The sequence below is a fragment of the Chinchilla lanigera genome, unplaced genomic scaffold, assembly GCF_000276665.1.
Source record: "Chinchilla lanigera isolate Chin_1 unplaced genomic scaffold, ChiLan1.0 scaffold00050, whole genome shotgun sequence".
Taxonomy (NCBI): Eukaryota; Metazoa; Chordata; class Mammalia; order Rodentia; family Chinchillidae; genus Chinchilla; species Chinchilla lanigera.
The window spans coordinates 13,051,456-13,064,773 of NW_004955451.1; the positions used below are offsets into that span (position 1 = coordinate 13,051,456).

Genomic DNA, 13,318 nt, shown 5'->3' on the forward strand with positions numbered 1-13,318 from the left:
GCCCCGTGCTGAGGTTTCATTGCCACGCTGAGAAACTCAGGGTTTGCCCAGTGTGGTAGCACACGCCCGTCACCCCCGCACTCTGGAGGCTGAGGCAGGACGATTACTGAGTTCTCAGGCCAGCCCGGGCTACACAGCGAGTTCAAGGGCACCCTGACCTCCACCTTGTTAGACACAAACAGAAACAACGGGCTTAAATACTTGCACTTTATTCCAGGCCAAAGCCCCACAACTCTGAACTGGGACCCCGTGACAGAGGCTGGGAGTGACAGAGGCTCTGTCACAAACAGGGGGCTGGCTTTGGGCCGTAGGCAAGAGGCCATGCAGGGAGCCTCTCTGCGCCTTGTCCCCATGCCCAGCGGCTCTGCGAGGCGGAAGTGGAGCCCTGGCCCGGGCCTGCCGCACTGAGCATGCGGCCTCCCCGCCACACGGTGGCCTCCAGAGCTGCTGCTAGAGGGGAAGGAAAGGGTCTGGAACAGAAAGGCCAGCCTAGCCCTGCAGGAAGAACCGCGCTCCTCTGAGACAAAGCCCGGGCAGCTGCGCACCCCCCAGCTGCGAGGAAGCGCATCTCTCCCTCCGATGCACCGCACTGTGGCGGCTCCCGGCCCACTCCGCTGGCGGAAGTCCCGGAGCAGTGAGGCAGGAAAAGCAAGGAGGGGAAGCGGTCTGCTCCAATAAAGGAGGCAGGCAGGGCCCAGCTGCCGAGGAACACAGGGCTGAGACAGGAGGGTCACGGGTTCAAGGGCAGCTTAGGCAACTCCAGAGGCGCTGGCTCGAATAAAAAAATAAAGGGTAGGGATGTGGGGAGCAGCCCTAGGCCCAATGCCCAGGATACAAAACAGAAAGGAAAGAGGAGCCGGGTATGCACATCCATCACCACAGCACTCGGGAGGCTGAGGCAGGAGGATGGCCACAGGTTCCAGGCCAGCTTGTTCAGTAAAGCTGCAGGTCCCTAAAGCCAGTCACCTAGGGCTCTATCAACCACCCACAATTCAGCTCCCAAGAGACTAAATCCAGGGTTCTGTTCCCAGCCAGCAGCCCTTGGCCCTGTGTTGTAACTTAGCAACAGCTGCATAACAGCTGTTCTACGGAGGAGTCAGGAGAACAATCTCTACCGACCGTGCACCCAAACTAACGTCCCCACCCACTGGAACCAGTCACCGCCTGCATCTTCTCCAACTGTCTTTTTTTATGGAAGGGCTTCTGCAACAGGCTCTTGCTATGTAGCCCAGGTTGGCCTTGAGCTCGTAGAGATCCTCCTGCCTCAGCCTCCCAGGTGCCAGGATGACAAGCATGTGCCCCATGCCCAGCTCGTTCTCTGACCGTCTTGAAGTAGAACCAGAGCTCAGAGTAGACAGACCTCAGTTTTCCCAAACTGCATCCAACTGGCCAGTGTCCAAAGGTACAGCATGGTTGCCTCCTGCAGCCGGCCCCGCAGGCTGGGGGGCAGAGGGTCCCTCATCAGGCCGAGCAGAGTCACAGGGTGCCGGTGGTGAGGAGGAAGGCGGCAGCACGGGGCCCTCCAGGGAAGGCGCCTCGGAGTCAACCACAGGGGCCCACACTGCCAGGTGGTCCTGCTCATCGCTGGGGGGCGGCGAGGGTGAGCCCCGCTTCCCTGACCTCGGCAGAAAGCAGCAACTGGAGAGGGGAGAGGGGGAAAAGGGGCTGCACAGACCGGCAGAGGTGAACAGGCCGACCGTGACACGCAGGGCGGCGCGCCTGTGCCATGGGGCGGAATGCAGCCCCAGAAGGCCCTGAAGCAGAGTTAAGCTTAGTCCAGACAGATCACTTTAGAAACACTACACTAGCCGGGTAGGGTGGTGCACGCCTGTGATCCAAGCATTTGAGAGGCTGAAGCAGGAGGAGCCTTGCGACGTCAGGGCCAGCCTAGGCTACAAAGCGAGAGCCTATCTCAAAAGATCCCAACCCACCCTGCAAAAAATACAAAAACAAAAACAAAAAACATGCTAGCCAGATGTGGTGGTGCATGTCTGTAACCCTAGCACTCTAGAAGGCTGAGGCAGGAAGATTGCAAATTTATGCCCAGACTGTGCAACGTAGTGAGACCCTCTCTCAAAAAGAAAAACATAAAAGGCTGGGCCATGTAGCTCAGCGTGAAGGCCCTGGGTTCAATACCACAGACACACATAAATGTGAGAAAAGCCAGTGCAAAACTAAGTCTCTTTTCTGTTTTGTTCAGTTTTTTATTTTTCCAAGGCAGGGTCTCAGTGTAGTTCGGGCTCGCCTTGAACTATGTAGTCCAAGCTGGCCTCAAACTCACAGTGATCCTCCTGGCTCAGCCTCCTGAGTGCTGGGATGAGAGCTGTGGGCCACCATCCCTGGCTCCCCCACATATCCTGTGTGTGTGATGTCACAGGGAGGTCAGAGTCACCAGAGGGGAGGACAGAGGCACTCACTCAGGCACAGGGTTTCCTTTGCTGTCTTGTTTCTACAGTGCTAGGAACGACACCCGGGGCTCACCACGCTAGCCATGTGCACCACCACTGTGTCTACCCCTAGCCCTTTCAAACCTGATGTAGGGTCTAAGTTGTGTAGACTGGCCTTGAACTGGCAATCCTCCTGCCTCAGCTTCCCAAGTAGCCGGGATCACAGGCATGCACCAAAGTGCCTGGCCAGCTTTCTTTGTTTAGAATGTGTAAATGTTCTAAAATGGACAGTAGTGATTGATAATTGCACAGCTCTGTGAATTTACTAAAAACTACAGGACTACACACTTTTTTAAAAGGTAAACTTTGCCGGGCATGGTGGCACATGCCTGTAATCCCAGCACTCAGGAGGTTGAGACAGTAGGATCCCTGCGAGCCTGAGGCCAGCCTACACTACACTGAGAGCTCAAGAGTAGCCTGAATTGCAGAGTGAGACCCTGTCTCAAAAAGATAAATAAATAAACAAAAGGTAAAACTTATGATATATCAATAAATTTTTTTGTATGCCACCATGCCCACCAATCAAGTTATTATTTAAATCGGTATATGGTGATGGGATAAAGAATACGACAAATAAGAGGTGGGTGTGGCAGTGCACACCTGTTATCGCAGCACTCAGGAGGCTGAGGCAGGAGGATGGTAGTGAGTTCAAGGCCAGCTGGGGCTACATGGTGAGACCCTGTCTCAAAAAAAAAAAAAAAAAAAAGACAAACGAGGATGTCTTCTTCCCTTCCTCTCATTCCCATTCAGGACGCCAGAACCACACACTCAGACAAGCCTGCTGCGAAGCTCTCCTGCTGAGACACCGCGCGTCCCCTAACGGTGGGACACAACGCCCTCCTGTAGCGTCCTCTTTACCTGTTGGGCTGATCGCCTTGGGCCCGGCGGGTCACGCCCGGCCTCTCCTCCTGGGCCCAGCCGCAGTTGGACATGGCGTAGTGCAGGATGGCATCGGCCACCGTGATGGGGCTCCTGCCCTGCACGCAGGCTTCGATCTCGGGCACCGAGAGCTGGCTTTGCAGGAAGAGGTGCAGCTGGCTGTCGGACAGGAGGACCACGCTCTGCAGGACTCTGGGGAAACACAGGGACCACAGCACGGGGCGTCACCCCGCGGGGAACTCTGAGGATGGGAGGGCCTCTGGGAGCAGGGCAGGCTTGGTATCCCGCGGGCATCCCGCCCCCCACCCCGACACCCGCTCACTTCTCCAGGAAGTGCTGCAAGCCTTGGCGCCGCTTCTCAATGAACTCGTCTGAGCTGCTGAAGAAGGGGGCCTTCCCAGGAAGTTCGGGTACGTGGCTGTGAAGTCACAGAGGCACAGCCAGGTCATGTGAGAGTCATATCTGGACAGCCACGCCAGCCCTGATCAAGGAAGTGTTCTGAAGAGTTGCCCAATCCACACAGTTCAAGGGCCAGGGATATAGCTCAGCGGCACAGTGTCTGCCAATCCATACAGTTCGCTTTAAATGGGAAAATCCAGGTGTGGTGGCGCACACCTGTCATCCCAGTACTCAGGAGGCTGAGGCAGGAGGGTCACTGTGAGTTCAAGACCAGCCTGGACTATACAGTGAGACCCTATAGAAAGAAAGGAAAAGGAAAAGGAGAGGAAAAGGGAAAGGAAAGGAAAGAAAAAAGAAAGCAAAGCAAGAGGGAGGCAGGAAGAGAGGAAGGCAAGGAAGGAGGAAGGGCCTTTCTCAATGCCGGGCGTGTTGCAAGCTGCCTTCACTACACCCCCAGTGCCCGCGGAGAGGCGAGGAGGCCAGGAGTGACTCACACCAAGCCGGCGTTCCTCTGCAGCTGCTTTCTCAGCCACACGAACTCCCGGTAGCGGCGCCGCACACAGGAGGTCTTCGCGGTGAACGCCTTGCTGTTGGTCTGCAGGGAGGCAATGCAGAGGGTCAGGCCGGGACCCCCACAGGTTCCCCAGCCCGCGCTCCACGCGTGCTCACGTGGAGGAAAATCTTGTAGTCCACGTAGGAGTTCCAGGAGCCCTCATTCTGCACGCGGGGGTCCTGCACGCGGACTGTGATCACTTCCTGTGGGGAAGAAACAGCCCTCAGTACCACGGGCAGCGGGCGACCCAGCCCTTCCTACTCAGCACCAACTTGCCTGCATTTCTTTGTCCTTTCCATTCCATGCTATTTTCCAAGCACCCACTACTTGTCAGGCCCTGTGCTGAGCACTGGGGAGACAGCAGAACAAGACAAAAATCTCTGCCCTCAAGTCTATATTCCAAGCTGCATGTCTGCGGTCCTAGCACTCAGGAGGCTGAGGCAGGAGGATTCCTACAAGCCAGGCCAGCCTGGGCTACCTGATGAGTTCTAAGCCAGCCTGAACTACATAGCAACACTATCTTCCAGCCAGGCATGGTGATGCATGCCTATAATTCCAGCACTCAGGGGGCTGAGGCAGGAGGATTGCCGTGAGTTCAAGGCCAGCCTAGGCGACATAGTGAGACTTTGCTTCAAAACAAAAAAAAGACCTTATCTCCAAAAAACCAAACCAAAACAAAAAAAGGAGCGTCCCTTCCCAACAATGTGGCTGCCACTGACTTCCCTCTCCAGGCTTCATTTGGAGTTTGGGGGACCACCAAGGTGTGCCTGGAAGAACGGCACTGCTCCGTTTCCTGCGCCTGCATCCGCGTCTCTGCACCCACCCCTCCCAACAGGCCCGCGGACCCCCCTTACCTCCTGCTCTGGGGTCTCCGACATCCTGCACCTACAGCCGGCTGGAAGAAAACATGGGGGGGGGGGACAGAGGACATAGGGACAAGCTCAGTTATTACTGTGCCTCTGTCCCATCACCCTCCCCCCCAGGAAAAAGCCCCCAAAGCTCCTACCAGACACCCCCTGGGGAAACCCAGATAATATAGTTTTTTTGGTCTTGTGTACAACTTAAAGAGGAACCAAAAAATGAAAATCCAACACACACACACACCCCTACATTAGCTCAGTGCAAACTTAAAGCCCGGGGAAATTTGCCTCTGTCCTCAGATCACTCCCAAGACCTCTACAGGGCCACCTCTACAAAGAGCACGCTGGGGGCTGTGGCGAGCATATCTGAGGCGGCCAGAAAGGCAGGTCAGGCTGCAAAATGTTTGCTTTAGCCGGGCACAGCGTCGCATACCTGTCATCCCAGCATTCAGGAGGCTGAGGCGGGAGGATCACTGCGAGTTTGAGGCCAGCCTGGGCTACATATTGAGTTCAAGGCCAGCCTGAACTACATATCGACACCCTGTCTCAGAAAAAAAACAAAAACATTTTTGCCTTAGGGATGCAGGCCCTGCTGCATCTGGTCAGCACCAGAGCAAAGCTTTGTAAGCGAGCTTCACAGCGCCCCCTCCTGGCCATGTTGAGAAAACCAAGCCGGTACAAAAACCAAGGCCGGGGCCTCTCTTTGTCTTCCTAGCCACTGTCACCTCCCAGCTGGTGGGTCAGGCACGGGGAGCGCTCCGGGGAGAGGGCTGCCTGGTGGAGGCTGCCCGACTGAACCTGTTCTCTGGCACCGGAGGCAAGCGACGTAATCACTTCCTCGAGCGACATGCCATCCGCTGCGTACCTCTGCCCAGGCGCCCACAGCTGCGCAGGTCCTTTGCAAAGATTCATTAAAGCTTAAGCCCTGATGTCCCCCAGTGTGGTCGTTTACACGCAGAGCAACATCACCCACTCCGACAAGGGGACCGTGAAGGCTGCGGCTCAGGGTTGCTCCAGTCCAAAGGGGCCCATGATGTCACCTTCTGTTAAAATACCGCACTAATCTTGTCACTCCTAAAACCACTCCCCCAGCGTTCACCCCGGCTGCCGCCTCCATCCCCGTCCCCTCTCTTAAGAGCGGAACAATAAGGTTTAATTTCCCTTTCCAATTTACCTTGAAATGAAAACTGACTTCAGCCAGTAAGTACTGCCAACAAATGATCTGGGCCGGCCCCTGGGAAAACAAGACTCTCTCAGCTCCCCCGCCCGGCGCCATCCACACACCCACTCGGTGTTACAGTCCCACAATTAATTTCAAACGCATTCTCTTATTAGTTCTGCCTTACCATCAGAAGAGTGTGTAATGAGTTCCCTTCTATTTTATGTTTTGCTAACACAAGGAGAACGTTTCAAAAAAAAAAAAAAAGGGAGCTCATTTACGGCCCGAAATTAGCAGAGCAAACAGCTTCTGCAATTCCTTCCAATATCCCAGAAGGTCTCTCTGCACACAGACACTGCACACGGAGACAAGGCGACATGGTAGGTGACAAAATGGGGCTGCAGTGTGGAGCGAACCCGCGGTTTTGCAATGCCGTATTCAACAGTATTCTTGCTGACAATCTGATTTCTCACCACTACCAAAGGGCCCTGAACTGAATCCACAGTATTCCAGGTATGAGCAGCCCAGGGGCTATGACCAGGGAAGTCACAAAGATTTGTTGTGAACAACTAACCTGCTTAGGTTTTTTAAAAAGGGAGGGGGCTTTTTTTCTTCTCTTTCAAGCATTTGGTAAACTTTCAGTTCAAAGGAACAGAGAATGAAATATTCTGAGAAGTCTTTTCACAAAAGTAGTAATAGGAAGGATGATGTCAAGGAAACTGTGGTCATCCACACCGTCAGTGGAGTTTACATCCTCTGCATCTGGAGAAGTTGGCCAAACTGAGAACCTGAAGTCAGCAACTAAAAGCTCATCCTACCTCTGGTCTTGAGCAGAACTTGGACAGCGCCCTGTATCACCTCCTTGTGAAGGTTCTTCCCTCTGAGCCCATTATCATTCAGAAAGAAGTATCTATGTACCGCCTTAAAAAAAAAAAAAAAAAGGCCAGGCACAGTGTCACCTATCTGTAACCCCAGCACTCTGGGAAGTTACAGCAGGAAGCTCCCAAGTTCAAGCTCAACCTGGGGAGATGTGCCTGACCCCATCTCCAAATAAACAATGAAGCAGGGACGAAGCTCCGGGTGAAGGTTCTGTGTTCAATCCCCAGCATCAAAACAAAGGAATCCAGGAGCCCCTGAGATGCAGTATGCTGAAATCTAAATTTAAAGGGGACCCAGAAAGCTTCGGCTGTAACTTTTGTTTAAAACATTGGAACAAATATAAAAATCTACACTCTAGGTAATAATTTCTAGCAACTACTGTTCTCTATCATCTCCCTTCCCACAGATATTTCCCAGAAGAAAATAAGGCTCAGTTCTGCCCCAGGAGGACCAGGAGGTCCTTTAGCTGTATCATCTCAGCAGATGACAAAGGACAGAGTCAGGGATCCCTCAGCTTTCACAATGAACTCCTGTACAGGCACCAATAGCTGAGTGAGAACCCAGCTGCTTGCTGTTTCCAAAGTGGATTTTTTTTTTCTGTCTTTTTTTGAGACAGGGTCTCATGATGCAGTTCAGGCTGGCCTTGAGCTCACTTTGTAGCCCAGGCTGATCTTGAACTTGCAACGATCCTCCTGCCTCAGCCTCCCAAGTGCTGGGATTACAGGCGTGTGCCACCACGCCCAGCCCAAAGTGGATTTGTTTTAAGGCTTTTCAAAATCTTAATTTCAGCCGGGCGTTGGGGCGCACGCCTGTAATCCCAGCACTCCGGAGGCTGAGGCAGGAGGATCGTTGCGAGCTCGAGGCCAGCCTGGGCTACAAAGTGAGCTCAAGGCCAGACTGAACTGCCTAGCGAGACCCTGTCTCAAAAAAAAGACAAAAAAAAAATTTTTTTAAATTTCAGTCAGGCGTAGTGGTGCAAGCCTTGATCCCAGCATTCTGTGAGGACCAGGCAGGAGGATGGCAAGTTCGGGCCTAGCCTGGGGAACTTAGTGACTTGGTGAGACCCTGCCTAAAAAGACAACCAGGTCTGGGGACGTCGCTCAGCGAGAAAGCTGAGTTCGATCCTCAGTATCAAAGCAAACAGCTCTTCTACACCCACAGGTGGTAGAGAAGCCCCCGTCTGACCACGCCTTGTGTTCAACCACGCAGCTCTGTTTCACGTCTGTCCCCCTGTCCCCCGCTCCTCCTTCCACTCGGGAGGTACCAACGGCGCCCACAACCCAGCGCGTCCCCTGTGGGCGCCTTGCCATCACCCGCAGCCTGGCCGCGGGGTAAACGTCCCCGAACTCTAACTACAGCCACTCCTCTCCTCCACTCTTAACAAGCTGTGCGCGCCGTGGCCTCGTCCTTTCCGGATGAAGGCTGGGAGTGGGAAGGAAAGAGTCCTCACACAGAGTAAACTGGAGTCAGGGCTCCTTTCCGGGACCCCCAGCAAGCCCTCACCGTCATCACAAGTGGTGAGACAGCCCCTTCCCTAGGGTGTCAAGCAAGGCCATCACCCAAATGCCCAAGACCCCTCACCTGTGAGCAGCACGCAGTCCCCGGGGCCCTGCCCACACCCACTCACCTGGGCGCAGCGCCGACTCCCACCGCAACACCGCCTTACAACCAGTCCGGGCTTCTCCTTCCGGGTGAGTCGCCGGTACCCCAGTGCACGGCGGGAGACGGCTCTCAATCAGCCAATCCACGCCGCCCTGGAGGCCCCGCCCCCGCAGGCTCGGGCTCTCAGTGGCTATGAGCTCCAGGAGGCGTGGCTATGTCCTGCCCAGTCCGAGACGGGTCGCTATGGAGTCTCCACTCACAACCCGCGCGGGAGGGTGGGCGAGGATGCGGGGGGGCGCTAGGGTGCTGACGTCAGACCCAAAGCCGCGTCCACTGCCCGCAGCCGTGGAGTGTAGCCAATCAGCGTCCAGGGGACGTCATTCAGCGCGTGGGAGTGGGTCCCGGCCGCAGAAGTTGTCACTGTTGGTCAGTTCTGCAAAGAGCAGCTCAGGAGGAGAACGCCCACATTCCTAGAGCCACAGTAAATCCCTAGAGAGCCCCAGTTTGAACCCCGTGAGTTACAGTTCCCCAGCGGAATTCGGATTCCGGAAGCCGCAGATCGTCAGCGAAAACCAGACGGAGAAGGATCATGCAGGTAGTTAGCCAGCTAGAGAGCCGTGAAATATGCTGGAGACTTCGGCAGCGATCAGAATGTCTTCTGCTGGGCGTGATGGTGAACGCCCGTTATCCCAGCACTCTGGAGGCTGAGGCAGGAGGATCGCTATGAGACCTAGTGGTTTAAGGCCAGCTGGAACTGCAGAGCGTAACTCTGTCTCAAAAAAAAAAAAAAAAAAAATTCTTTTCATTAACCGGTTTAAATATTTTAGCAATGATACTCTCGCCTGGAGAAGGCGATTTGGGTGCAATACCCGGCACTACACTGACCTTGTGTCCTTCAACTAATCCTAAATCTTCAGGAACCGGTACAAAATGCAATGGTAGTTTCCTCGTCTGTATAGTGGAGATTATTACATGTAAAGCAGTGTGTCTCAAACTTTTTGGTTTCAGGATCCTTTTACATAAACTTTTCTTTTGTTTTTTTTTTTTGAGACAAGTTCTTTCTCTGTAGTTCAAGCTGGGCTTGAACGCAATATGTAGCCCAAGCTGGCCTCGAACTTGCAGCGATGCTCCTGCCTCAGTCTCCACAGTCTGAGATGACAGGCGTGTGCACCACGCCCTGCATACATCAACTCTCTTAAATTTTTACTGGTACATATTTGTAATACATAATCGCATGCATAATGGCAGTGGGTAGTAATACATCCTAACTCCTTTATTATCCTCTTCCTCCTCTCCCACCTATCTCTTGGTCCCTTTCCTTTTTATAAAAAGAAAAAAAAATACCTGTTTCCTATTATGTATCTTTTGTTTTTCTCTTTATTTATATTTTGGATTACTCATGTAAAAGAAGCCATGGGATATTTAAGCGTGTATCTTGATTTATTTCAGTTAACATTATGGGGGTGTTGCATATTTGTTTTGAGACAAGGTCTCGCTCCCTAGTTTAAGCTGGCCTTAAACTCAGAGCAATCCTCCTGCCTTAGCCTCCTGCGTGCTGCGATCACAAGTGTGTGGCCCCCACACCTGGCAGTGTTATGGTCTTGAGGTGCATTAAAAGTTATTAAGGGACTGTGCGCAGTGGAGCACACCTGGAATCCCAGCTCTCTGGAAGGCTGAAGCAGGAAAACTGCAAGTTCCAACCCCAGCTCGGCAACTTACTGATTCAGCAGTGAGCGCCTATCTCAAAATTTAAAAGGCCTGAAGATGTAGCTCAGTGCAAAGACTCGAGGTTCAATGCCCAATGCTGAAAGAAAAAGTGATGAAGAGGTCACACCTGTAATGCCAGCTCTCTGCAACGCTGAGACAAGAGGATCCGAATTCAAGGCCAGCCTGGACTACATGGTAAGACTTTGTCCCACAAAACAAGCAAAAACTGGTGTTCTATGAAAAAGCAGCTAGTTCAACTCACATCTCAACTGTGTAAGTAGAAGTAGGCTGTTTAACTCTTTTCTGTCTCTGTTTAATCCCTACCCCCCGCTTTTTTGGGATAGGGTCTTGCTATATAGTTCAGGCTGGCCTCAAATTTGTGGTGATCCTCCTGCCCCAAGTCTCCTGAGATTACAGACATCCACCACCATGCCTGGCTCAGTAATTTCTAACTCTTGATAAATGAACCAATCCTTATCATACCTGAAATGCCAGCAAATGACATAATTACACATTGAGCATTTGTAATCCAAAAACCCAACTCTGAAATGCTCCAAAATCCAAAGCTTTTTGAGCGCCAATATGATTCCACACCTGACCTATGATAGGCTGCAGTCAAAATGCCAATGCACTAAAAATGTTGTATAAAATATCCTTCAGACTATCTGAGCATAAGATATACATGAACATAGCTGGGTGTGGTGACACACACCTGTAATCCTAGCACTTGGGAGGCTGAAGCAGGTGGATCTCCACGAATTTCAGGGCAGTTTGAACTACATAATGAGACCCTGTCTCAAAACACACACACACACCCAAATTATATATATATATATGGACATAAATGAATTTTATGTTTAGGTTTGGGTTCCATCACAACACATCTCATTATGTATATGCAAATACTTTGAAATCCAAAACAGTTCTCTGGTTCCAAGCATTTCCGATAAAGAATACTTGGCCTGTATCTCCCTAACAGTAATCTCTCCAACCAGCCAGAGGCAAAGGTGCATGATTTGAGAAATATATTTGGGGATGGCCTTGAGAGACAAGGTCTTCCTATATAGTTTAGGCTTGAACTCCAGGCAAGCCTCACACTCCTGGCAATCCTCCTGCCTCATCCTTCTAAGTGCTGGGATTTGAGACAAAGTTTCCCTGAATTGCCCAAACTGGTCTCAAATTTGTGAGCCTCCTGACTCAGTCTCCTAAGTAGATGGAATTATAGGAATGTGCCACCATTTCAGCATTCTTTTTTTCCCTAGTCCTGAGGATCAAATTTAGGGCTGGCCTTGAACTCCAGGCTGGCCTCACCCTTCTGGCAATCCTCCTGCTTCAGCCTTCTAAGTGCTGGGATTACAGGTGTGTGCCACCACACACAATACTTTGGTTTTTTTTGGTTTTTTTGAGACACGGTGTCTTGCTATGCAGTTCAGGCTGGACTTGGGCTTACTTTGTAGCCCAGCCTGGTCTCAAACTCACAAAGATCCTCCTGCCTCAGCCTCCTGAGTGCTGGGATTACAGGCATGTACCACCACACCCAGCTCCAATATATTTTTTAAAGGGCTACATTCTCAGCCCTTTTTTACCTTTTACTTTCTTTTATTTGGCTTCTTGAGACAAAGTCTTGCTATGTAGTTCATGCTGGCTTTAAACTCACCACATAGCCCAGGCTGCCCTCGAACTACTGGCATCCTCCTGCCTCACCCTCCCGAGTGCTGAGATTACAGATGTGTGCCACTACACTCAACCTTCATTTTTATTTTGAAACAGGGATTTGCAAAGTCGACACATTGCCCAGCCTAGGCTCAAATTTATAATTTTCCTGGCTCAGCCTTCCAGAGAGCTGGGATTACAGGCATGCACCACCATGCCCGACTTTCAAAGTTCCTTTTCTAAGGCTAACTGCAACTGAGTCATCATAGTCTTGTTCAAGGCAAAACGGCTGATCGCCACAGGAAATACATCTGTCACAGGAAGAGGATTAAACCATCTCTATTGTTTACCTGATGTGTATCACTGGACAGGCCTCAGGACTTCATTAAACCTCAGCCTCAGCCACACTGAAAATCTAGCAACTATGGAAGTGTTACTGGGGCCTACCTGACGGCATTTCTGTGGAATTAGCAGTAATGTTTTGGAAAGGAAAAGACTTGTAAATGGTAGCTCTTTTAAGTATGAGAGGTAACTGCTTCTGAAATGTGATTTAAAGAGAGGGGAGGGCTGGGCATATAACTCAGCAGCACAGCACCTGCCCAGCACTCAGGAGGCTGAGGCAGGAAGATTGCTGCAAGGCCAGCCTGGGCTACAAAGTGAGCTCAAGGCTAGCCTGAACTGCATATTGAAACCTTGTCACAACAAAGTCCCAAGTTCCATTTCTGGTACAAAAAAAAAAAAAAAAAGGAAACCTTGTCACAAAAAAAGAAAAAAGGAAAGAGGAGGTACAGAACTTTTAAAACATTCCCCACATACACTATAAAATTCTTTGTTTCATTTTGACTACTACTTGAAATTTTATTGTTAAAGATTTAGTCATTTGATATTAACAAGTACCTTCCTTTAAAGGGCAAATAGGCTTAAGAAGTTTCTTTTCTCTTTTATCTGACTCTTATAATGACTTCCTAGTAAAACCTGGACTAGAATTAAAATACCCCCTTCTGGCAGCGGATGGGATGCCACACATCTTAACCCCAGCACTCTGGGAGGCTGAGGCAGGAGGATCAAGAGTTTGAGTTTAAGGCTAACCTGGACCAAATAGCAAGCACCTATCGCCAAAACGACAAAGAATTTAGGGTGGACAGGGGCTGGGGATTTAGCTCAGCGGCAAAGCGCCTGC

General features: G+C 51.5%; 1 protein-coding gene across 4 annotated transcripts; it reads right to left on the reverse strand.

Annotated features, from left to right (window-relative positions):
• Window positions 1-193: 193 nt before the first annotated feature.
• Window positions 194-9,024, reverse strand: Snx11 (sorting nexin 11). 4 transcript variants are annotated; one of them, XM_013519425.1, is made up of 10 exons: window positions 8,804-9,024; window positions 7,116-7,218; window positions 6,313-6,372; window positions 6,004-6,181; window positions 5,133-5,173; window positions 4,395-4,481; window positions 4,220-4,320; window positions 3,649-3,744; window positions 3,306-3,518; window positions 194-1,638 (listed from the first exon to the last, which is right to left on the reverse strand). In XM_013519425.1, the coding sequence occupies exons 5-10, from the start codon at window positions 5,154-5,156 to the stop codon at window positions 1,362-1,364; spliced, it is 798 nt and encodes a 265-aa protein (XP_013374879.1). In that variant the 5' UTR covers window positions 5,157-5,173; window positions 6,004-6,181; window positions 6,313-6,372; window positions 7,116-7,218; window positions 8,804-9,024; the 3' UTR covers window positions 194-1,361. The 4 variants fall into 4 exon arrangements, with proteins under 4 accessions (XP_013374879.1, XP_013374880.1, XP_013374881.1 ...); XM_013519426.1 differs by lacking the exon at window positions 6,004-6,181; XM_013519427.1 differs by lacking the exons at window positions 6,004-6,181; window positions 7,116-7,218 and having other exon boundaries at window positions 8,804-8,840.
• Between the last annotated feature and the right edge of the window lie 4,294 nt (window positions 9,025-13,318).

What these genes read in the sequence shown, in the direction of transcription:
- Snx11 (XM_005394248.2), bottom strand. An exon ending in CAGAGGAACGCCGGCTTGGT is followed by an intron (nt 3,745 to 4,219) that starts GTGAGTCACTCC and finishes GTGACTTCACAG; the next exon opens with CCACGTACCCGAACTTCCTG. An exon ending in CAAGGCGATCAGCCCAACAG is followed by an intron (nt 1,639 to 3,305) that starts GTAAAGAGGACG and finishes TCCCCTCTCCAG; the next exon opens with TTGCTGCTTTCTGCCGAGGT.